Source organism: Symphalangus syndactylus, chromosome 2 (assembly GCF_028878055.3).
Source record: "Symphalangus syndactylus isolate Jambi chromosome 2, NHGRI_mSymSyn1-v2.1_pri, whole genome shotgun sequence".
Lineage (NCBI taxonomy): Eukaryota > Metazoa > Chordata > Mammalia > Primates > Hylobatidae > Symphalangus > Symphalangus syndactylus.
The window spans coordinates 65,324,814-65,349,777 of record NC_072424.2 but is presented as its reverse complement, the minus strand read 5'-3'; the positions used below and the strand labels follow the sequence as shown (position 1 = coordinate 65,349,777).

General features: G+C 38.6%; 1 protein-coding gene across 7 annotated transcripts in view; it reads left to right on the top strand.

Annotated features, from left to right (window-relative positions):
• Positions 1 to 24,964, top strand: part of RARS2 (arginyl-tRNA synthetase 2, mitochondrial) — an 81,896-nt gene that overhangs the window by 30,574 nt on the left and 26,358 nt on the right. For 4 of the 7 annotated variants that reach the window (XM_055258047.2, XM_055258040.2, XM_063619158.1 and 1 more), the window contains exons 5-8: positions 5,066 to 5,163; positions 12,205 to 12,260; positions 15,146 to 15,229; positions 19,451 to 19,527. In XM_055258047.2, the coding sequence (XP_055114022.1) occupies positions 5,066 to 5,163; positions 12,205 to 12,260; positions 15,146 to 15,229; positions 19,451 to 19,527 (315 nt within the window). Of the gene's footprint in view, positions 1 to 5,065; positions 5,164 to 8,537; positions 9,022 to 12,204; positions 12,261 to 15,145; positions 15,230 to 19,450; positions 19,528 to 24,964 lie in introns of those variants that run through there. The other 3 variants (XM_055258071.2, XM_055258054.2, XM_055258081.2) reach the window with 3 other exon arrangements.

Sequence of the window (24,964 nt, the reverse complement as noted above, 5' to 3'; positions counted from 1 at the left end):
TGGTTAGGACCAACAAAGAATTAATATATCTTTGCTTGAGAAGTAACCATAATGGTATTGCAAAGAACTGTCACTTTGGTACCAAACTTCTACCTGTCAGTAGCTTGCAGTACTTTCAAGAGAAACTGTAACTTCAAGTAATATTTAATTGTTAAAAGGGAAAAAACAAAGTATGATCTAAACCAAATAGGAAAAATGCAAACAAAACCCTGTTTTCTTAGGGATGCTTCAAAAGTACACAATGGATAACATCATTTTATTTCACACTTTTTAATTTGCCAAATTAAACTTTGCATGTTTAACCAAAAGTAAAAGAAAAAGTTAAATTTAAAAATCTCTTAAACCGTTCAAATCATTGAAGGGTTTGAATAAAACAGACTCGATTAAATGTTTGCTATGTAAAAAGATAATTAGGTGTTATTGTTTTGTTATGTAGTCATGTGTTGCTTAACAATGGGATACATTCATAGAAATGTGTCCATAGGTGGTTTTGTTATTATGGGACATCATAGAGCATACTTACACAAACTTAGATGATAAAACCAACTACATGGACCTAGGCTATAAACTTGTGCATCATGTAAAATACCAAATACTGTATTTGTGCAATTGTGACACAGTGGTATTTGTATCTTGTCTAAACATAGGAAGGGTACAGTAAAAATACAGTATTAAATGTAAAAGATGCTATACCTGTATTTACCATGAATGGAGCTTGCAGGACTCGGAGTTGCTCTGGATGAGTGAGTAGTGAGTCCATGTGAAGGCCTAGGACATTACTGTACACAACTGTAGACGTTATAAACATGGTACACTTAGGTTACAATGGGTTTATGAAAAAATATTTTTCCTTGTATCATAACTTCAGAGTAAAATAATAAAAATTAAAAAATCTTTTTCTTGGCTGGACATGGTGGCTGATGCCTGTAATTCCAGCACTTTGAGAGGCCGAGGCAGGAGGATCACTTGAGTCCAGGAGTGTTAGGGCTGCAATGAGCTAGGATAACACTGCTGTACAGGATCACACTGCTGTACTCCAGCCTGGGTGACAGGGCGAGACTCTGTCTCTTTTTTTTTTTTTTTTTTTGAGACAGAGTTTCACTCTTGTTGCCCAGGCTGGAGTGCAATGGCACAGCCTCAGCTCCCACCTCCGTCCCCCGGGTTCAAGCAATTCTCCTGCCTCAGCCTCCCAAGTAGCTGGGATTATAGGTGCCCACCACCATGCCTGGCTAGAGACCCTGTCTCTAAAAAATAAATATTTTTCTTTCTTCAATAATAAATTAACCTTAGCTGACTGTAACATTTTTATTTTATAAACTTTTTCATTTTTTAAACTTTTTTCTTCTATTTATTTTTCTTTATATCAGCTTAATTGTGTAACTTTTCAGCTCTTTTGTACTAACAGCTTAAAACAAGCACATTATACAATTACAAAAATATATCCTTATTCTGTAAGCTTTTTCTAATTTTTTAATTTACTTTTTAGACTTTTTTGTTAAAAGCTAAGACACAAACACATTAGCCTTAGCCTACACAGGGTCGGGATCATCAATATCACTGTCTTCACCTCCACATCTTGTCCCACTGGAAAGTCTTCAGGGGCAGTAACACACATGAAGCTATCATCTCCTATGATGACAGTACCTTCTGGAGTATCTCCTGAAGGACCTGCCTGAGGCAGTTTTACAGTTAATTGTTTTTAATAAGTATAAGGAGTATGCTTTAAAATTATGATTTAAAAATATAGTAGATTAAATACATAAATCAGTACAGTCCTTTATTATTATCAAGTATCTTGATGTGCATAATTGTATGTGCTATACTTTTATATGACTGGCAGCCTAGCCTAGTAGGTTTGTTTACATCATTGTTACCACAAACATGTGAGTAATGCATTGCACTAGCCATTATGACCTGCTGCAACATTGCTGGGTGATAAGAATTTTTCAGCTCCATTATAGTCTTAATGGGACCACCATTGTATATATGTGGTTCATCATTGACTGACACATCATTACTTGGTGCATTACTGTAGGTGTTGTTTTGCAGTGGTATAGCTGACAGATGAGGGCCTAAACCAGGGCAGAGGAACTAGTTATTAAATAACTGTAACGATATTTAGGAGATAACACACAGAGGGCCCAGTGATTAACAGGTGATTGATTACAGAGGTTGAGGGAATAAGGTAAGTGTTAGGGACTCCTAGGTTTCTGAGTAGGTTAGTTGGGTGAGTGGTAGTGCAGTTTGTGGAAATAGACAGTGTAGATGGAAGAACAAGTGTATTTTCTGTGAAATGCCTGAAAAGCATGTCCAATCAGTCTGTAGCACTAGAGAGATTAAGTAATTAGTATTTGAAGTCTTTTTTTTTTTCTTTGAGATGGAGTTTCGCTCTTGTTGCCCATGCTGGAGTGCAATGGCGTGATCTCGGCTCATTGCAACCTCCATCTCCTGGGTTCAAGGGATTCTCCTGCCTCAGCTTCCCAAGTAGCTGGGGTTACAGGCGCCTACCACCACACCCGGCTAATTTTTTGTATTTTTAGTAGAGACGGGGTTTCACCATGTTGGTCAGGCTGGTCTTGAACTCCTGCTCTCAGGTGATCCTTCTGTCTCAGCCTCCCAAAGTGCTGGGATTACAGGTGTGAGCCACCATGCCCGGCCAAGTATTTGAAATCTTAAGGGAGTGGTTTAAGTCACCTAAAAGTGTAAAATAAAAAACTAGAAGCAAGAATGGAGCACAGAGTGCAGAGTCAAGGGCAGATGGTGGAAGAAGAGCCTACAAAGGAAATTGAGAAGCAAAAGTTGAGAGAGAATTCTGTCTTTACAACCAAGGAAGGAGGATAGTTGCAAGAAGGGAGTAGTCACCAGGTAAGATGATGTTTGAAAAGTGTTTACTCCTGAAGAAGGAGGGAAGGAATTAGGATAAGGACAGATGATCGAAAGGGACTTCAGCCTTGTCTTAAATGTTCAATTTTTAAAAAATTATTAACGTTGCCTTTTTGTTGTTTGTGCCAGATAAATCAGTAGATAGAGGGTTATTGTTAAAGAGAATTCTAACTTCGATTAACTGTTGTGGAGTCTACCATTCATTACATAAAAAGGAGAAGTGGGAAAGATTTGTAGACTTTCAACTTAGAATAATCTGAATCTGGATTTCTTCTTACTGATGTGTTCTTGTCATATATATTCTTGGACTAATAATACTGGGTCCCTAGTTTATGACAGACACTATTCTGTGTACTGTCTATATATTGTATTAATCCTTTATCTGTTTCTTATTGCACACCGTGAGTCGAGAGAGTATTATTTTCTCTACGTCCTTGTGCACATACATACTATTTCTGAACCGTAGTTTTTGCATCCATTAAATGGGAAATGTTGCCCATCTTTAAGATTATGAGGCTTAAAGACAACGGGTACTGTAGGAGCACCTGGTCTTGGACCTAGCACTTTATGCTTCTTAAATGTCGATTGTTATGTACTGGCTGCTGCTCCCTTCTCTGCCTGTTCCATTTAGAGACCATTTTAACCAACTCTTTAATAAAATTTTTCACAACATAAACCACGTTTTTAAGACTCAAGGTGCATTTTGGGACCAGGCATGGTGGCTCACGCCTATAATCCCAGCACTTTGGGAGGCTAAGCTGTCAGGATCAGTTGAGCCCAGGAGTTTAAGACCAGCCTGGGCGACAGAGCGAGTGAGAGACCCTGTCTATTAAAAAAAAAAAAAAAAAAAAAATTTTTTTTTTCTTTTGAGACAGAGTCTCACTGTGTCACCCAGGCTGGAGTGCAGTGGCGTGATCTCGGCTTAGTGCAACCTCCACTTCCCGGGTTCAAGCGATTCTCCTGTCTCAGCCTCCCAAGTAGCTGGGACTACAGGTGCATGCCACCATGTCTGGTTAATTTTTTTTTTTTTTTTTTAATTTTTTTAGTAGAGATGGGGTTTCACCATGTTGGCCAGGATGGTCTCAATCTCCTGACCTCGTGATCCACCTGCCTCAGCCTCCCAAAGTGCTGGGATTACAGGCATGATCCACTGTGCCCTTCCAAAAAAAATTTTGTTTTAATTAACTGGGTGTGGTAGCATGTACCTGTAGTCCCAGCTACTCTGGAGGCTAAGGTGGTAGGATCGCTTAGGTAGGAAGATCGTTTGAGTCTGGTTGAGGCTTCAGTGAGCCGTGATTGTGCCACTGCACTTCAGCCTGGGAGACAGAGTAAGGCCTGTCTCAAAAATATAAAAATAAAAATAAAATACAGATGCACTTGGGGAAACAAAATCAACTAATACGAGTAAACAAAAGTTCATCACCATTAACAAAAAATAAAATATGAATTTTGTGAACTATATATCATAGTTCTATGTTAATAACTAAACACTAACCTGGAATATGTTTGGGAAGTTTCTGTGGGATTTCCTTGTTTCTCACTTGTGTAGTGAGAAACTTGTATAATAGGCATTATACATTTTTATCTTTTTCCTACCATTACTTGTGGTCTTTAATATCACAAAAGCTGCAGCAGCATGTAGCAGTTAACAGGTTAACTGTGAAGTGGAAAAGTTCTTTTCTGCACTATTTAATCCCTCAGTACTTTCTTTCTTTCTTTGTTAAAATAGTTCTTATCTCTATGGCTGTCGTGAGGAGTAAGTAAGTTAATGCATATAAAATGCTTGGAACAGTGGCTGGCACATAGTATGAACTCAATAAGTGTTAGATGGTGCTTTTGGTTTTGTTGTTAATATTTACTGTGGGACTTTTGGTTGTTACTTAACTTCACCAAGCTTCAGTTTCCTTCTCTGTAAAATACCTACATGACTGGTTACTGTAAGAATGAATAGACATGGAGTATAAAAGGGCACAGAACCCTTGTAAATGTTAACTCATGTTAGTACTATAACTAGCATTAGTAACAAGAAAAGTGGTGCTGGAGGTAGTGCTACTGAGGATGCTATGAAATTCTCAGTTCCATAAATTAGAATGAACAAATTGGCAACATTTAATTCTCAGTAACAGAGTAATTAAAAGCATTGTAATTTTTGTTCATTAAATTACACTCCTTTAATTTTCAGACAGTGCTACAACAAGTAATTGAAGATGGCTCAAAGTATGGATTAAAAAGTGAACTTTTCTCTGGTCTTCCCCAGAAGAAGATTGTGGTTGAATTCAGGTGAGGGCGTACCCCTTTTACGTGTTGCTTAATCAAGTTGACTGAGCAGAGGAATGTTATTACCATTATTTGGGGGTCTTCATAAATAACATATGGAAAACTTGAAAACCAGTGCAATTATGTTATTTCTTGAAATCACAGTGAATCAATCATTGAACTATGAATAAAAAATATATTTTTGGACCTCCAAAAATGTCTAATAATTTTTTTTTAAGTATTAACAATTACTTTTTTGGAAGAACTAGTTATTCACTTTATTTATTTATTTATTTTGGGACGGAGTCTTGCTCTGTCGCCCAGGCTGAAGTGGCAAGATCTCGGCTCGCTGCAAGCTCCACCTCCTGGGTTCACGCCATTCTCCTGCCTCAGCCTCCTGAGTAGCTGGGACTACAGGTGCCCGCCACCATATCTGCCTAATTTTTTTTTGTATTTTTTGTAGAGATGGGGTTTCACTGTGTTAGCCAGGATGGTCTCCATCTCCTGACCTCATGATCCACCCATCTCGGCCTCCCAAAGTGCTGGGATTACAGGCGTGAGCCACTGTGCCCGACTAGTTATTTACTTTAATAGACTCTTAAGGCAGAGGTAATGGTTACTACCATATTAGGAATTTTAAAGTGGCCAGACATGGTGGCTCAGCCTGTAATCTTAGCACTTTGGAAGGCAAGGTGGGAGGATCACTTGAGGCCAAGAGTTGGAGACCAGCCTGGGCAACATAGTGAGACCTCACCTCTTAAAAAAAATAGAAAAATTAGTTGTGCATGGTGGCACACTCCTATAGTGACAGCTACTTGGGAAGCTGAGGAGGAAAGATGGCTTGAGCCTAGGAATTCAAGGTTACAGTGAGCTATGATTGTCACTGCACTCTAGCTCAGGTAAGACACACCAAGACCCTGTGTCAAAAAAAAAATTTTTTTAAGTAATTTGATTACCAGAGAAACAAGTCTTTTAGTATTTGTAATAAATGTATTTTTTTAATTACCAGAGAAATAGCTTGAAGTTTTAATGTGCCTCTAAATAGTCTTCATAGAAATTTCTAACATGCTGTCAGTATAACTGTCTGATATTTGGACTGTTAGAGGTAACCAAGAGAGAAAAGGGAACACTAAGAACTAATACTTTCATTGTACAGCCGACAGATTGACAACCCTAGGAAATTATCAGAGATGTTGCATTTGTCTTCCCAAAGCTGAAGAACAGTCTTGATGAACTGTTTTTCTACTTAGAAAGATAGAACTTGCTAAGAGCCTTTTGTCTTATTAAGTATTTATGTCTGTGGAAGATGTTTAAAAATTGATGTGGGAAGTATTATCTCATGTTTACTAACTCATTATTGCAGTTTATGATAATAGCTTTTAAACTTAGTTATGATTAGCTCCTGGACAATCAGAGAAAGAGCGGGTATTATGCGTGTGTACTGTCTGCCACTCACTTGTCTTCTTAGAGAACACAGACCCTGTGATGCAGAAATCCTCAATAAAATACTGGCATACCGAATCCAGCAGCACATCAAAAAGCTTATACACCATGATCAAGTGGGCTTCATCCCTGGGATGCAAGGCTGGTTCAACATACGCAAATCAATAAATGTAATCCAGCATATAAACAGAACCAAAGACAAAAACCACATGATTATCTCAATAGATGCAGAAAAGGCCTTTGACAAAATTCAACAACGCTTCATGCTAAAAACTCTCAATAAATTAGGTATTGATGGGACGTATCTCAAAATAATAACAGCTATCTATGACAAACCCACAGCCAGTATCATACTGAATGGGCAAAAACTGGAAGCATTCCCTTTGAAAACTGGCACAAGACAGGGATGCCCTTTCTCACCACTCCTATTCAACATAGTGTTGGAAGTTCTGGCCAGGGCAATCAGGCAGGAGAAGGAAATAAAGGGTATTCAATTAGGAAAAGAGGAAGTCAAACTGTCCCTGTTTGCAGATGACATGATTGTATATCTAGAAAACCCCATTGTCTCAGCCCAAAATCTCCTTAAGCTGATAAGCAACTTCAGCAAAGTCTCAGGATACAAAATCAATGTGCAAAAATCACAAGCATTCTTGTACACCAATCACAGACAAACAGAGAGCCAAATCATGAGTGAACTCCCATTCACAATTGCTTCAAAGAGAATAAAATACCTAGGAATCCAACTTACAAGGGATGTGAAGGACCTCTTCAAGGAGAACTACAAACCACTGCTCAATGAAATAAAAGAGGATACAAACAAATGGAAGAACATTCCATGCTCATGGGTTGGAAGAATCAATATCGTGAAAATGGCCATACTGCCCAAGGTAATTTATAGATTCAATGCCATCCCTATCAAGCTACCAATGACTTTCTTCACAAAACTGGAAAAAACTACTTTAAAGTTCATATGGAACCAAAAAAGAGCCCGCATCACCAAGTCAATCCTAAGCCAAAAGAACAAAGCTGGAGGCATCACGCTACCTGACTTCAAACTATACTACAAGGCTACAGTAACCAAAACAGCATGGTACTGGTACCACAACAGAGACATAGATCAATGGAACAGAACAGAGCCCTCAGAAATGATGCCACATATCTACAACTATCTGATCTTCGACAAACCTGACAAAAACAAGAAATGGGGAAAGGATTCCCTATTTAATAAATGGTGCTGGGAAAACTGTCTAGCCATATGTAGAAAGCTGAAACTGGATCCCTTCCTTACACCTTATACAAAAATTAATTCAAGATGGATTAAAGACTTACATGTTAGACCTAAAACCATAAAAACCCTAGAAGAAAACCTAGGCGATACCTTTCAGGACATAGGCATGGGCAAGGACTTTATGTCTAAAACATCAAAAGCAATGGCAACAAAAGCCAAAATTGACAAATGGGATTTAATTAAACTAAAGAGCTTCTGCACAGCAAAAGAAACTACCATCAGAGTGAACAGGCAGCCTACAAAATGGGAGAAAATTTTCTCAACCTACTCATCTGACAAAGGGCTAATATCCAGAATCTACAATGAACTCAAACAAATTTACAAGAAAAAAACAACCCCATCAAAAAGTGGGCAAAGGACATGAACAGACACTTCTCAAAAGAAGACATTTATGCAGCCAAAAAAACACATGAAAAAATGCTCCATCGTCACTGGCCATTAGAGAAATGCAAATCAAAACCACAATGAGATACCATCTCACCCCAGTTAGAATGGCCATCATTAAAAAGTCAGGAAACAACAGGTGCTGGAGAGGATGTGGAGAAATAGGAACACTTTTACACTGTTGGTGGGACTGTAAACTAGTTCAACCATTGTGGAAGTCAGTGTGGTGATTCCTCAGGGATCTAGAACTAGAAATACCATTTGACCCAGCCATCCCATTACTGGGACCCTCTAAGAGCAAACTCATGAATTTATAATAAGGACCAATTACTGGTTCTTGGATTTCTTCTGAAAATGAGAGAGGTGGGAGAAGATAATCTTTAAAATATGTAGTATCCTGAATAGACCAAGCAACATTCCCCAGAAAACAAGAGATACGATCACGGTGCTCAAGGAACTTTCTCCCTAAATTGAGTTGATTATGATAATACTAGATTAAGTAACTTGCCCAGGTTCACAGAGCTAACTCTTGATTCTGAAACCTGTATACTTAACTTTTACTGCCTCCCTGGTACGTAGTGTAGGTTGTCATATATTTTGTCTGATGTAGGAGCAGTGTGATAAAGTACCGGATAAATGACTGTCCATCATAGATTTGGACTCCCTATGGTAGATGGTGTAAGACTTGAAGCTGATTATTGTTTCCTCTCTCCTCTCTCTCTAGTCAGTCTCTCCTATTTTGTACAGATCAGCTCTGTAAGATCATGGTAAGCAGTGGTAGCCTTTTCTTTTCTTTTCTCAGCATGATTTTCCCCAGCACCTGCTGCTCCCAAGTGTGAGACACTCTTCTCGCAAAACAGATTGGAGACTTCTGCCTGGTAAAATGAGAATTTTGGAGGTCAGGGTAGCAGTTCTGACTGTTAGTAACTGGCTCAGTGATCTTGGATGGGACAGTTTATTTCTCTGGCCTCTTATCTGGAAAATAAGAATAATCTTTTTTTTTTTTTTTTTGAGACGGAGTCTCTCTCGCTCAGGCTGGAGTGCAGTGGCATGATTCACTGCAGCCTCTGCCCCCCCGGTTCAAACAATTCTCCTGCCTCAGCCTCCCCAGTAGAGTAGCTGGACTACAGGCACACACCACCACGCCCAGCTAATTTTTCTATTTTTAATAGAGACAGGATTTCACCATGTTGGTCAGGCTGGTCTCCAACTCCTGACTTCAAGTGATCCACCCAGCTCGGCCACCCAAAGTGCTGGTATTGTAGACGTGAGCGACCACACCCGGCCAAGAGTGATGTTATCTGTCCCTTCTTAGAAAAATTAAGGAAATTACATGAAATAATTTAACAAAAGTCCCAGTAAGATGCCCAAATTATAATTCATAGTAACTACTTCAGTTGCCAGAAGAATTGAATTTGTATTTTCCATTTCATTGTATTCCTTTCTCAGTAGAAATATGGTATCAGAGAGAAGCAAATTGTTGATTTCAAGGGACATTTTATCAAAACTTGAAGACCTAGATAGATTAAATTTTTCTAATACCGGAGGGAAAATGCGAAGCTCTGTAAAAGTTTTTTTTGTTTTTGTTTTTCTTAACAGACATTATAAATACCTAGTTTTTAAAAAATTCAGAGATTACAAAGAGATATTTAATGAAAAGGAAAGCTCTTCCCCATCTCAGTTTCCTCTGTGGGTATCTATTAATCCCAATATCAGTGTTTTATTCACCCTCCTAGAGATGTTCTACGCATTTGTAAACAGACTATACATATTTTACATTGTTTTCACTTCTTACTTTTTTTTTTTTTCTTAATGTATTTTATGTTCCTTTAATATGAATGCATCTAGGGCTGGCTTTTTATTTTTATTGTTCCATTGTATTCTTTTTTTTTCTTAAATCAGCTTCATTGAGGGATAATTACATACAATACTTATTTAAACATATAATTTCACCATATTTAAACATATAATTTGGTGAGTTTTGGCAAAGATATGCAAGTTGTATAACTACCTCCACAATTATGATATAGAGCTGTTTTTCTGGGGTTTTTTATTTCTATTGATTTTTTTTGCTTTACTTTTATCTATGTTATTTTCTTTTATTCTGCTTGCTTTGGATTTAGTTTGCTCTACTTTTTCTAGTTTCTTAAAGGAGAAGCTCAGATTATTGATTTAAAACCTCTTTTCTAATGTAAACATTTCACGTTATAGATTTTTCTGCTTTAGCTACATCCAACAAATTTACTAGTAAGGCAGCAATGTGGTGCAGCGCCAGGACTCCCCTTGTTTGCTCTTCTCTCAGACATCACAGTCCTTCACTGACTATTGTCCAGTTTCATAAAATCAGTGTTTCATCTATTTTTCTGGCTTTCTGATTATTTAAGGCAGAAGAGTAAATCCAATCTTCCTTTGGCTGGAAATGGAAGATTTTTTTTTTAAGCCTTTAGAATGACGTTTACTTTCTTTCTAAACAATGATTAAATAAAAACCTGTGTAGTTTCATAATTTCATAACTGTGCACACATATCCATAGGATCAAGTAAATCGTAGTACTCTTAAGGGTGTATAATAAGACTTTGGAGACAGACCAGAATTTAAGCTCTGGTTTTACCACTTTTAACCAGCTATGTTCAAGTTAATTTATCTTTTTTTAAATATTGAAAAACTTATGAGATTTTCAAACATGCACAAAACAGAGAACGGTATAATTAACCCCCATATGTTCATTACACATATTCAAGAGTCATCAAGATATTGCCATATTTGCTTCATCATCTCTCTTCGTTGTCCCAGTTCCCTCATCTGTAAAATAAAAGATAAAAGCACATATGAGTATTAAATGAGTTAATGCCTGTGAAGTGTGTGAAGCTGTGCCTGTCAGATAGTGAGTGCTTTAGAAGCATTTGCTATGTTAAATGATTGATTAAAACTTCTTGAGCACACATGGGAGTGATAAATGTGTTGATTGGGAATTTGGAGTGGTGAGTCATGTTCTGATTGTTCCGGGAGGTTTTATGCATAAAAATTTTCAGATTTTTTTTTTTTTTTTTTTAATTTTACAGACAGTCTTACTCTGTTACCCAGGCTGAAGTGCAATCATCATAGTTCATTGTAACTTTGAACACCTGGGCCCAAGCTACCCTTCTCCTTTAGCCTTCTAAGTAGCTAGAACTAAAAGCATGCACCACCACACCTGACTAATTTATTTATTTATTTTTTTATTTTTTTGAGACAGAGTTTTGCTCTCGTCACCCAGACTAGAGTACAATGTCGTGACCTCGGCTCACTGCAACCTCCGCCTCCCAGGTTCAAGCCATTCTCCTGCCTCAGCCTCCCAAATAGCTGAGATTACAGGCATGCACCACCACACCTTGCTAATTTTTTGTATTTTTAGTAGAATCAGGGTTTCACCATGTTGGCCAGGATGGTCTAGAACTCCTGGCCTCAAGTGTTCCATCCGCCTTGGCCTCCCAAAGTGCTGGGATTGCAGGTGTGAGCCACCACATTCAGCCACCTGACTAATTTTTTTAAAAAAATTTTGGAGAGACAGTGTCTTGATATGTTGCCCAGGCTAGTCTCAAGCTCCTGGCCTCAAGCAGTCTTCCCATCTCAGCCTCCCAAAGTGCTGAAATTACAGGCATGAGCCATTGTGCTGGGGGTATTTTTACATTTTTAAATTTTGATTTCTGATACAGTAAATACTAGCAGATACCACTTACGTGAATGCTATTACTTGAGGAGTCACAAGATCAATTTCATTAACACAATGTCAAAATTTTGAGTTCTAATTTATCCTTGCTCGAAATTTTTAACTTTTAACTTATCTTTGCCCTAATACCAAAGGCCATACTCTACAGTTTTGACAAAGTATGGAGGCATGACCTAGTTGATTCTTAGAAGTCTTAATTCTTAGAATAGAGAAATAATGTTTCCCGTTTTTTTTTTTGCAGTTCACCTAATGTTGCCAAAAAATTTCATGTTGGACATTTGCGTTCTACCATCATAGGTAAGTGTTTAATTTCACATAAAATACTAAACGTTCCTCTGAGGAAGTATTTGATAGTTTGATTTAATGTTTTAATGCTTAAATAACAAAATAGCAAAAAACAAAAAGTTTAAATTTATATGAGCCTCCTGCCAATTCAATATTACATGAAATGGACGACATTGGTTACATTGTTTTGTGGAAACACAAAATTGATTTCAAAACCAAAAGATTAACTGAGAAACTAACTGCTATATATGTTATGATTTTTAACTTTCTAAAAATAAGTATAAATATGGAGAAGACCTGAAAGATGCAAAAGTAAAAATAGTTATGTGGGGATGTATAATCTTTCAGATTTTTTTGTTCATTTATTTTGTGGCTTTTTTGTCACCTAGGCTAGAGTGCAGTGGCGCGATCTCGGCTCACTGCAACCTCTGCCTCCCAGGTTCAAAGGATTCTCCTGCCTCAGCCTCTCGAGTTGCTGGGATTACAGGTGTGTGCCACCATGCCTGGCTAATTTTTGTATTTTTAGTAGAGACAAGGTTTCTACTTAATAACAATTTTTGTCAAAATTACAAACCACAAATAACAATTTTTGTTAAAAATTCACCTCAGTCATGTGAGCACTTAGTGGAATGTTCAAGACTGGAAATTAAAACAAGACTATTTCTGGCCTGGCGTGGTGGCTCACACCTGTAATCCCAGCACTTTGGGAGGCTGAAGCAGGCAGATCATTTAAGGTCAGTTGTTCGAGACCAGCCTGGCCAACATGGTGAAACCCTATCTTTACTAAAACTACAAAAAATCAGCCGGTGTGGTGGTGTTGCACCTGTAATCCCAGCTACTCAGGAGGCTGAGGTGGGAGAATCTCTTGAACCCGGGAGGCAGAGGTTGCAGTGAGCTGTGTACCACTGCACTGCAGCCTGGGTGACAGAGCTAGGTTCTGTCTCAAAAAAAAAAAGGAAAAAAAGACTCTTTCAATAAATAGAGATTACTGCATAGTACTTCATAGTTGTGATGCTTCAGTGTATAATATACTTATGATTTTCATTTATTTAACATGTCATGCAGCAGGTCAATTTAAAAACTGAAATTAAAATTATATAATATTAGAATTGGAAGGGACTTTGGAGTTTATCTCAATCTCACTTCCAATGTAGAAATCTGGCCTGTTGCATGCTTAAGAGAAAGTTGTTTAACCTGTACTTCAATACTTTTCAGAATTGGAGAAATTAGTACTTGTGACATAGATTGTTGTGGGGTCAGCTCTTACTGTTCTTGAGCAGCATTTTAAGAGAAGAAATGACAGGATTTGATGAAAAAGTATAAGAAATACACAGTATAAAAAAAAGCTATATGAGTAAGTCAAAAGTATAGGAGTGAGTAAATGATGGGTAGTGTATGATAAAGTTGTTTTCACAGTTGAGGGAAATATTTGGACCAGTTAGAGATAATATTTGAGAACTTACCATGCTGTGTCTTCATGTATTATATCATTCAATTTTATAACAGCCCAGTTTGGTAAATACTGTTAACTCTGGTTTATGGACGAAGAAATTCAGCAACCAAAAGTAACTTTCCCAAGATCCCAAAGTATTGTAGCCAGGATTTAAAATTAGACAGTCTAATTCCAGAAGTCTAGGTTCAAACATTTAATTGGATTTGTGATATAACAAGGGGCTGAAAAAAAAAATAGGAATATGCCATCTGTGTACCAGCTGGAAAAACTGGGGTTCCAATTGCAGGGACTTTATAGATTGGGAAAGTCTAGAAGTAGGGAAGCTGGAAAAGAAGATAGCTGCAGTAGTTTAAGTCAGGTGTGGATATTGGTGAGGGTTTATTTGCAAAAAACTAAATCCATTCTTAGTAACGGCAAGAGAGGATTTATTATAGGATATTGAATGGTTTACAAAGTTGTTGGAGGGCTGCAGAAGCTTTGGATTAAGCTGACATTTATGTCAGCTCCCAAACTCCCAAAACTGCACTATGAAACTTTGTCATCAAGAGAGCTTCTGCCTCTTCTGCAATCACTTGCACTGCTCTAGAACCATGCTGCCACTGCCATGGTCAAGAAAATGCCACTACTCCTGCCATGCCACCTAGAATCCATACAGGCATAAGAGACAGCCCCATATACTTTCAATTTCTTTGGTGGTCATCATGGAATACTAGGACCTCTGTTCATGGTGTCACAAAAAAAAACAAAGCCCCCACCACTGTGCTTGTCATAAAAAAATAGAAGTAGCTCCCCTTCCAAATCTTACACAGACTGTATCTGATTGCCCAAACCTAGAAGACTTATGGAACTCTAACCACAAGAGACTCTGGGAATTGTACTTTTTAGGTTTTCAGCCTCGGCAGTAGATGAGGGCACCCAAGAAGGAAAGCAGAATAGATGTTGAGTATGAAACCAGCCTCAGCAGTATGGGAAAGTGAAGGCCTTAGGGAGCAGGCATGCAGAGGGTAGATGTTAGTGATTAAAAGGAGATAGAATGAGCTATTTAGAAAACACAAAAAGGGAAAATACAACAGGGAGGCTTCGGTTCTTAGGGCACAGACAAATATATTTCTTGCTAATTACTGGGATTTTTTTTTCTCTTCTTGAAATTGACTAGAATAGCAATTACTCTAACATGTCCTCAAATCCTGTTAATAACGTAGATGAAAGTTCTGTTACTGTGAAAATGTGAGATTCTTTGGAATAACTGCCCTACAAGTAATTTCTTACTCCCTTTCCATAACATATATGAAAACACAATGATGAATGTTTTAGTAAAAAACATTGAGTTGGTAAATTTAGTGAAAAGAATTTTCTATGTATGCTTTGATAATAGAGAAGTACATGGTTCTTATGTCAAAAATGGTAACAAGAATGAGAAACTGTATACTTTATTGATTACTAGGAAATTTTATAGCAAATCTCAAAGAAGCTTTAGGACATCAAGTAATAAGAATAAATTACCTTGGTGATTGGGGCATGCAGTTTGGTAAGTACGCTTGAGATTTTATTTTTCATTTCATTGTAAAATTCAATTTGTAAAAACTTTGATCTGGACAGAATATAGGCAGAATCTCGTTGGATGAAGTAGTATGTCCTACCTATTTTTTTTTTTTTCCTAATGGTTCTTTTGCATAAAATCTTCTATTTATTTGAGTAATTCTCACCACACAAGTTACCTTTGGGGAAGGTAACTTCACACATTCAAAGAAGACCTGGGCCAGGCATGGTGTTTCACTCCTGTAATGCCAACACTTTGGGAGGCCAAGGCGGGTGGATCACTTGAGCCCAGGAGTTTGAGACCAGCCTGAGCAACGTGGCAAAACCCTGTCTTTACAAAATACAAAAAAATTAGCCAGACATGGTGGCATGCCCTTGTAGTCCTAGCTACTCGGAAGCCTGAGGTAAGAGGATCGTGTTAGCTCAGGAGGTCAAGGCTGCAGTCCACTGCACTGCAGCATGGGTGACAGAGCAGGACCTTGTCTCAAGAAAGAAACCCCAGAGTAGGACCTGATATAGGCTTTTGTGGTTTTAATAAAGAGAAATTGCCTACTTTTTTTTTTTTTTTTTTGAGACGGAGTCTCGCTCTGTCACCCAGCTGGAGCGCAGTGGCGCGATCTCGGCTCACGGCAAGCTCCGCCTCCCGGGTTCACGCCATTCTCCTGCCTCAGCCTCTCCGAGTAGCTGGGACTACAGGCGCCCGCCACCAAGCCCGGCTAATTTTTTTTTGTATTTTTAGTAGAGACGGGGTTTCACCGTGGTCTCGATCTCCTGACCTGGTGATCCGCCCGCCTCGGCCTCCCAAAGTGCTGGGATTACAAGCGTGAGCCACCGCGCCCGGCCAAAATTGCCTACTTTTATTAGTTAAATGTAGAAGTGAGTATACAGGGAAGAAGTAAGTCTAACTGTGTACACCCTTCTCAACCACAGCCCTGCCACTTTTCAATCTAAGGACATCCAGCCTCCCTGGGCCATCCTACATGAGGTAGGATCCACTATTATACCATAGCCAGTGGCCCAGAATATAAGCAAAGGGTGACACTTTGTCTTCCCCTTTAACTGTACAGTGAGGGGTAGGAGTGGGTTGGGGAAAGTCCAAAAGGAAAAGAGAAAAAGAGAGGAGTGCGATCCAAACAGTTAAGTACTACCACAAATTATCTCTCATATAATGAGTTTACTCAGAACCATTCCTAACTCATGTAAACCAGTAATCAAGGTGTGAGAGGGCAAGGTAAATGAAGTTGTTATGGTAGTGAAGGATGGGGTAGATTGTGAAATACAAACTTTACAAAGATATCTGTTGTTACCACCACGTGTATTTTAAGAAACAGCTCTAGTTATCACTTCTATAAAGCATTCTCTGACACACAGACATACCCTTGCCCATCTTCTTACATCACCAATTTCTTGGTATCCAGCTCTACTCAAATACGGTAAGGCTCCTGTCTTATGTTCTTATTTGTGTGCTTCCCTGCCCTACTAGGCATGTTCCTTGAAGGTGTGGACTTAATTTTTTTTTTTTTTTGAGATGGAGTCTTGCTCTGTCGCCCAGGCTGGAGTGCAGTGGCGCAATCTCGGCTCACTGCAAGCTCCGCCTCCTGGGTTCACGCCATTCTCCTGCCTCAGCCTCTCCGAGTAGCTGGGACTACAGGCGCCCACCACCACTCCCAGCTAATTTTTTTTTTTGTATTTTTAGTAGAGATAGGGTTTCACCGTGGTCTCGATCTCCTGACCTCGTGATCCGCCCGCCTCAGCCTCCCAAAGTGCTGGGATTACAAGCGTGAGCCACCGTGCTCAGCCGGCGTGGACTAAATTTTTATATCTACAATGCTTGTCACATAAGAAGCACTCTAAAAAGAGTAGACCTTGAACCTGTTAACAGTACCATTACTATTCACTATGGAAGAATCAACATGCCCTGCGTTTAAAAAATCAACCTGTAGTTCACAACAGCTGGTAGTCAGAGGGCTAGGCCCTGGGCTCAATAGTCAGACTTAATAGATGGCACTGATTTTTATTAGTTTGACCGACTTAGACATTTCAGAGGCATTAGCAAATACGTGATTAGGGTATTCATTAAATTTTAGCTGCAGGATTTCGTTATAGCAGTTTTTTCTCTAAAGGACTGCTATGGTTAATGATCTGTCAACATTTCCATTATAACCATCATTGTTAAAGAATAATTTTGCTGTTTCAGCTATCTCCATTTGAAAGTTGGCAGTTTCTAAGCACAGAATTAGTTTTTGAAAATGTATTAGGCTGAATGTTAAATGGAATTGGCCCTTTTCCCATTTTTGTGTTTTGGAACACTGAGCATCTTTCCACACACTGCTCCAACCACCCCGAATTATAATCACATTTGCTCTTGCTTGAAAGTGAATAGAGCTTCAGTCATCTTTCTTGTTCCTAAGTTCCAAAGTATTGTATGTTCTTGTGTCCTGTGTTCAGTCACGTCCCACTTTCTACTGAACCTTGAATAGAAAAATGTGTATCAGTCAAGCCCTTTAGATCTGAAGCTTGGTAATTGATATAGTTATAGAAATAAATTGTGTTTTTTTTTTTGTTTTTTTTTTTCTTTCCGAGATGGAGTCTCGCTCTGTCACCCAGGCTGGGATGCAGTCACCATCTCAGCTTGCTGCAACCTCTGCCTGCCAGGTTCAAGTGATTCTCCTGCCTCAGCCTCCCGAGTAGCTGGGATCATAGGCATGCACCACCATGCCAGCCTAATTTTGTATTTTTAGTAGAGACAGGGTTTTGCCATGTTGATCAGGCTGGTGTCGAACTCCTGACCTCAAGTGATCCGCCCACCTTGGCCTCCCAAAGTGCTGGGATTACAGGAGTGAGCCATCACCCCCGGCCAATAAATTGGTTTTTTTTTTTTGTTTTTGTTTTTGTTTTTGTTTTTGTTTTTGTTTTGAGACAGAGTTTGCTCTTGTTGCCCAGGCTGGAGTGCAATGGTGGGATCTTGGCCCACCGCAACCTCCGCCTCCCAGGTTCGAGCGATTCTCCTGTCTCACTCTCCCTAGTAGCTGGGTTTACAGGCATGTGCCACCACGCCAGGCTAATTTTGTATTTAGTAGAGACAGGGTTTCTCCTTGTTAGTCAGGCTGGTCTCGAACTCCCAACCTCAGGTGATCCACCCACCTTGGCCTCCCAAAGTGCTGGGATTACAGGCATGAGCCACTGCACCCAGCCATAAATTGGTTTTTAAAGTAATAAAAATAATGTTCCTCCTTTTTTTTTTTTTAATTATACTTTAAGTTTTAGGGTACATGTGCACAACATGTAGGTTTGTTACATATGTATACATGTGCCATGTTGGTGTGCTGCACCCGTTAACTCGTCATTTAACATTAGGTATATCTCCTAATGCTATCCCCCCCACCCCCAACGGATGTTCCTCTTAACCCAGGCTGCATATATCCTTTCCAACAGAAGTTATGATCATCTTTATGCAGAATATCTTGAGTCTACATACTCCCAGACTATACAAGGAATTTTAATATGTAGTTTACCAACCTCAGTTAGTTTTTGGTGTTTGGTTTTTTTTTTTAGGTTCAAATTAAGACTATCCCTGAACTCTGAATTTATCATCAAAAACTAAAAAATTATACACAGTCAAATTAAAGATTTTTGTTGCTTGTCTACCTTGAACCTGAGGAATAATCAAGGATGTTCCAAGTTTTACCTTGCTGTTTTCCTCCAATTATTTGTTTAAGAACTAATATAACAACAAAACCATTGCTGTCTTCGCATTAATGCCTACAAGTTTAAAAAGAAAGTTCGAAAACACTTTCCATCAGTTTTTTAAATAAATTTTGAGTGCCTAGTGTCTAGCTTCATGATGTCACTTCAACAGAGTAGATGCTTAATAAATGTTTATTTTTTAATGTCTGCTAAGGTGGTGTTCAGCACTGTTAGTACAAAGATAAATTAGTCCTAGACTCTACGTTTGATGAGCTCATAACCTATTGGTTTCTGTGAACTTAATTTCGGTGATCTATTCAGTATGTTGAATTCATGATTAAATCTATTGAATTTGACTTGTGTCAGTTTATGGTGTCATAGAAGGTAAAAGTGTGTTTTGTAATAGTTCTCAGGATACATAATATGACAGGTTGCTCTTTTTATAGAATTATGCCTATTCCCTGTCATGCCTATTCTCTGTTGTTCAACTTTATAATTTTTCATTTATGGATTATCATGGTAGGTCTTCTGGGAACTGGCTTCCAGCTGTTTGGCTATGAGGAAAAACTGCAGTCCAATCCTCTACAGCATCTCTTTGAAGTAAGTTGGCAAGAAAACATTTCAAAAATTTTTCAGAGTACTATGTAGCTTAGTAACATATTTTTAATCCCAGAGGTTTATTTTTCTTTATTTTGAGACAGGGTCTCTCTCTGTTGCCCAGGCTGGAGTGCAGTGGTGCAATCGCAGCTCACTGCAACCTCTGCCTCCTGGGTTCAAGCAATTCTCATGCCTCAGCCTCCCAAGTAGCTGGGACTACAGGCATATACCACCATAACCAGCTAATTTTTGTATTTTTAGTAGAGATGGGGTTTCTCCATGTTGGCCAGGCAAGGTCTCAAACTCCTGACCTCAGGTAATCTACCCACCTTGGCCTCCCAAAGTGCTGGGATTACAGGCGTGAGTCACCACGTCCAGCCTCCAGAGGTTTAAAAAATATGTTCTTTAAAACAAGGAACCAAAACATAATTGAAAATGTTGCTTTTGGCTGGGCACAGTGACTCACACTTGCATCCCAGCACTTTGGGAGGCCAAGGCAGGAGGATTGCTTGACACCAGGAGTTCAAGGCCAGTTTGGGCAACATAATGAGACCTGGCCTCTATAAAGTAATAAAATGTTAGCCAGGCACAGTGGCCTGTGCCTGTAGTCCTAGTTACTGGGGAGACTGAGGCAGGAGGATTGCTAGTCCCCAGGAGTTCAAGGCTACAGTGAGCTGTAGTCATGACACTGCACTCCAGCCTGGACAACAGAGCAAGACCCTGTCTCAGAAAGAAAGAAAATGTTGCACTTATTTTACTAGGTTATTTTTATTTCCTAATCTAAGATTTTTTAAATGTTCTTTTAGTTGATTTGGGACAGTATTTCTTCAGGTATAGAATCTTTCTAGAATAAACATGCAAGATAATGATTCAACACAGAAATTTCTCAATTTTCTGTCAGTTAATATGTGCTGCAGTTTTTTTCGTGGTAATAACTATTACCAATTAGACTTGAAAAATGAATATCTTTGTTCTTTTTCTGGTATGGGGGACGGCATGTCTATTTCTCTCTGAAATTGTGTGTGCTTTTTCCATTTACATCTTTCACCTCATTTTCCTGGCTTTTGTCCAATGTGAATTTCTATCTACTCTATTTCATTTAGTCCCTTGGATACTTTGCTTCTTTATCTTCAGTTCTTCCTGAAGTTTATTAATAAAGCCCTTCTTGTCCAAACAATCTCCAGGGATGTGTTTCCTTTTTCTTGTCCCTGTTGTTATCTCTGCCGTTTCTGGGCCTCACAGTGGAAACACAGATACGAAGTCAGCCATATTGGTGACAGATCAGGGGATCAGACTAAACATGTTCTGCTTGTGTGTGAGAAAGAGCACTTTCAAAAATAATGCTTTACTTCTCCAGCTTAAGCCACAGAGAGTGCTTCATCATTTTCCTGTTAACGTGATTTTTTCCTGCAGCTAGCTTTGCAGTTAAATTGAACAAAAACATATTCCAGTTTTTTTTGTTTTTTTTTGTTTTTTTTTGTTTTTTTTGAGGAGTCTCACACTGTTGCCCAGGCTGGAGTGCAATGTTGCAATCTTGGCTCACTGCAACCTCCGCCTCCTGGGTTGAAGCAATTCTCCTGCCTCAGCCTCACGAGTAGCTGGGATTACAGGTGCCCACCACCACCACACCCAGCTTTTTTTTATTTTTATTTTTATTTTTTTTGTATTTTTTAGTAAAGATGGGGTCTCACTGTGTTGGCCAGGCTGGTCTTGAACTCCTGATCTCATAATCCACCCACCTCGACCTCCCAAAGTGCTGGGATTACAGGTGTTAGCCACCGCACCTAGCCCATATTCCAGTTCTTAAAGACCTTTAAAGGTTTGCCATTTTCCCCTGAGTCCATGCCAATACTGCACTCTAAATGACTGCATTTTGATTTATCATGTTAAACAAAAGATTTTTTCTGTCTTTCCCATTAAGAGTTTTATTGATAGGTAGGAATTTAAAAATTAATAATTCTTCATGGTTGTCTATAAATAATGTTCCCTTAGTGCCTGGAGTTTTTACTGTATTTATGTATTTATTTTTACACTTGAATAATTTTACCTCAAGCTTAACCTTTCATGAGATCCAGGCCCACAGATGTTATATGTAAAAATGTTTATTTAGAAATAGAATGCTTGTTCCCTGGTGCCACAAAGAAATAGCACTTGAACATAAATTTAATTATCTCTGCAAGGCCATTTTTACTCTCTGCAGAAAGGGTACACTTGCCAGCAGTTTTGCCACGAGAGTACACTGAACAAAGGAGACGGTCATTTATAACTTGACACGTCCACCCTACTGCTTTGTCCGGTTTCCATTGGCTGGAACAGAACCTCACATTCTGTATTTGTCCCGATTGGCTAGCAACTTTAAACTTTTCAAAAGAGGCAAAGGCAGGGGAGAACAAAGGAAGCAGGAAGTAACTTGTGGAATGCTGAGAAAGGTAAAAACACCTCCAAATAAGGAAGAGGAACAGGCTATCACCTAATGCTTGCTTGGACCAATGTAAGCATGCCAGGGCAGATATTTAGGCTAAATTGTAGGAGCTAAGAACACAAAGTATATTGATTTCTTTATTACAGCTAGCAGGTATTTAAGAATGTTAGCACAGGTCTTTGAATAAATTTTACTTCTAAGAGAAGTGACTATTTGTCCTTAATTAGATGGGGAGGAAAGTGTCTTTGAAGGGGAACCTCTACTTCACTTTTTACACAGAGACACCGCATGATGCAGAAAATACAAATACCTGCTTGGAGACCTTGTGTCATTGATTTAGAGTGCAGCATGACATGTGAGAGTTATTCTTTTTATCTTTCTTCTGCCCCACCTCAAAAGTTTTTATTTAATCTTACAAATAGTAAACCTTTGTCTTCTATGACATTTTATTTTTATCTTTTAATTATTTATTTATTTCTTTATTTGAGACAGGATCTTACTCTATTGCCCAGCCTGGAATATAGTGGCACAATCACGGCTCACTGCAGCCTTGACCTCCCAGGCTCAGGTGATTCTCCCACCTCAGCAACCCAAGTAGCTAGGACGACAAGTGCACACCAGCACACCCAACTAATTTTTTGATTTTTTGTAGAGATAGGGTCTCCCTATGTTGCCCAGGCTGGTCTCAAACTCTTGGGCTCAAACCATCCTCCTGCCTCAAACTCCCAAAGTGTTGGGATTATAGGTGTGAGCCACCACACCCAGCCTATTTTTTAATTTTTTAAATAGCAATAGGGTCTTGCTATGCTGTCCAGGCAGGTCTCAAACTCCTAGCTTTAAGTGATCCTCCCACCTCAACCTCCCAAAGTATTGGGATTACAGACATGAGCCATTGTGCGTGGCCATATATAGGTGTAGGTTTTGTGGGGTTTTTTGTGGAGGCGAAGTCTCACTATTGCTGAGGCTGTACAATATTTTAAATATTTCAGGAGAATCTGTTTTCAAACTCCACAGAAACCTAAGAATATATTTCTTTCTATGCAGTTTAATATGATTTCCTGCCTTTAGAGACTCAAAAATAGTGGAAGATCAACATCTATGTTAGAGGTTATTTACTGATCGGTACACATATGGAAGGAATAAGGGCAACAGGGTACTTCTATGAATAACTAAAAAGTCGAATAATAATGGTGTTGCTTTCATTAGTGTTCTTTTGCCGAATAGATTCACTGGGAAACTGCATTTAAAAACAAAAGAAGGCAAGTCAGATACACCCACTTTGCTATTTGTAATAGACGACAAGACCATTAGAGTACTCACTTGCTCTTTTCCTTCTCCTTTTGCAGGACAGAAAATATGCAAAGCCTAAAATGGCAGCCTATAGGTTATTATATCTTTATGCGAATTTTATAGACTATTTTCATTTTAAAATTACATTTGTCACTTTGGATTACTTTCAAAAACAACTGTTAGCATACATGAGGAATTTTTTTGAGCTTTAAACAAATGTTTAAAGCCTTGCAGAGATAATTATTCTGTTTCTAAAAGAAAATCTGAAAGTCAACAACTCAATTTATTTAATAATTGAAAGATGCCTTTGCTTGTCCTGCAACGTCACAAATAGCGTAGGTGGTAATACAGAATCTCTGCCCCATCGTTATTTCTGGTCACCAGAAAGGTGACCAGAAAGTCAGAGATAGTGATTCTAAGCTTGGAAAGTGCTTGGTGTATTTGTAAATAATGTTGGCTGATTTATTCGAAGGAAAACTTTAAGACGATCTGCATTTACTCTTTCTTATTTGTGAAAGTCTGTTTTCTCAAAGCTTTGATGGAACACTTGTTTTTTACCTTATCAAGTTGTAGTTAGTAGTGAGCTCTTTGAGAGGAAGGACCATGTCTTCCTTATCTTCCCTATCCACAACCCTAAATACTATGGCTTGCAGTAAATGCCTGAATGAATCTGCTTTTATAGTTCTCTTTTGCCCCCTTCTCTAATTATATTTAAGTTGTGGAATATAAAATGTATTGTTTGTCCAGGAAATAAGTAACTATTATAGGATACACTAATTACCATTTGTCAGAATTTAACTTACATTGTTAACCTAGTTTACTGCGGAGGAAACCACAGGCCAAACCCAGGATTCCGGCACAGGTAGTCTGGCTCCTGAGTGCTCTATGCAGTGAATGCCCCCACACCCCCACTATAGAATGGCTTTATGAGCCATTGATTTCCATTGGTTTAATTATGTACATAGAATTTTCCTTTCTTTCATCACCTGAGTTGCTATACCAGGGACACAATTAGTAGTTTAGTTTTGGCATTTTCAACCTTCTGGCATATTTGTTTTGAATTTGGCATAGGCCATCCAGTAGCAGATTTTATGGCCTGCCTTCTTCTAAATTGAACTATGATCAGTATTCTCTAAATTGCACTATAATCAGTATTAGTATATTCAGTTTCTCAGCTAGCTTGGAAATGATATTATATGATAGTTTCAGAATTTCTTTGATGAAAATATTTAACACCCACAGTCATTTATTGCATTTCCATTTTGGTGCTTATGCTTCACTACTGGTTTTTCTCTGTACCTGATAGCATTCTTTTCCCATGACATCTAGCTGTTTTGTACGTGGGACCTAGGATTTTGTTGGCCAGCATTTGAAACTTTAATTATTCTAATTTGGTTTTTTTCAATTACAAAACGGAAGTAGTTTTTTTATAGTTCCTCTTCCCTTGTGAATTGGCTGTTAAATAACTAATATTTTTTTATTTAGAATTCACATTAGTGATTCAGGAAAACATTTGCAATAAGCTTTAGACAATATATCAAAAAGCTTTTCCACTTACACTGAAAAGTAATTTCTTTTTTTTCTTTTTTTTTTTTTTTTTTTTCCCTTGACGGAGTCTTGCCCTGTTGCCCAGGCTGGAATGCAGTGGCGTGATCTTGGCTCACTGCAACCTCTGCCTCCTGGGTTCAAATGATTCTCCTGCCTCAGCCTCCCAAGTAGCTGGGATTA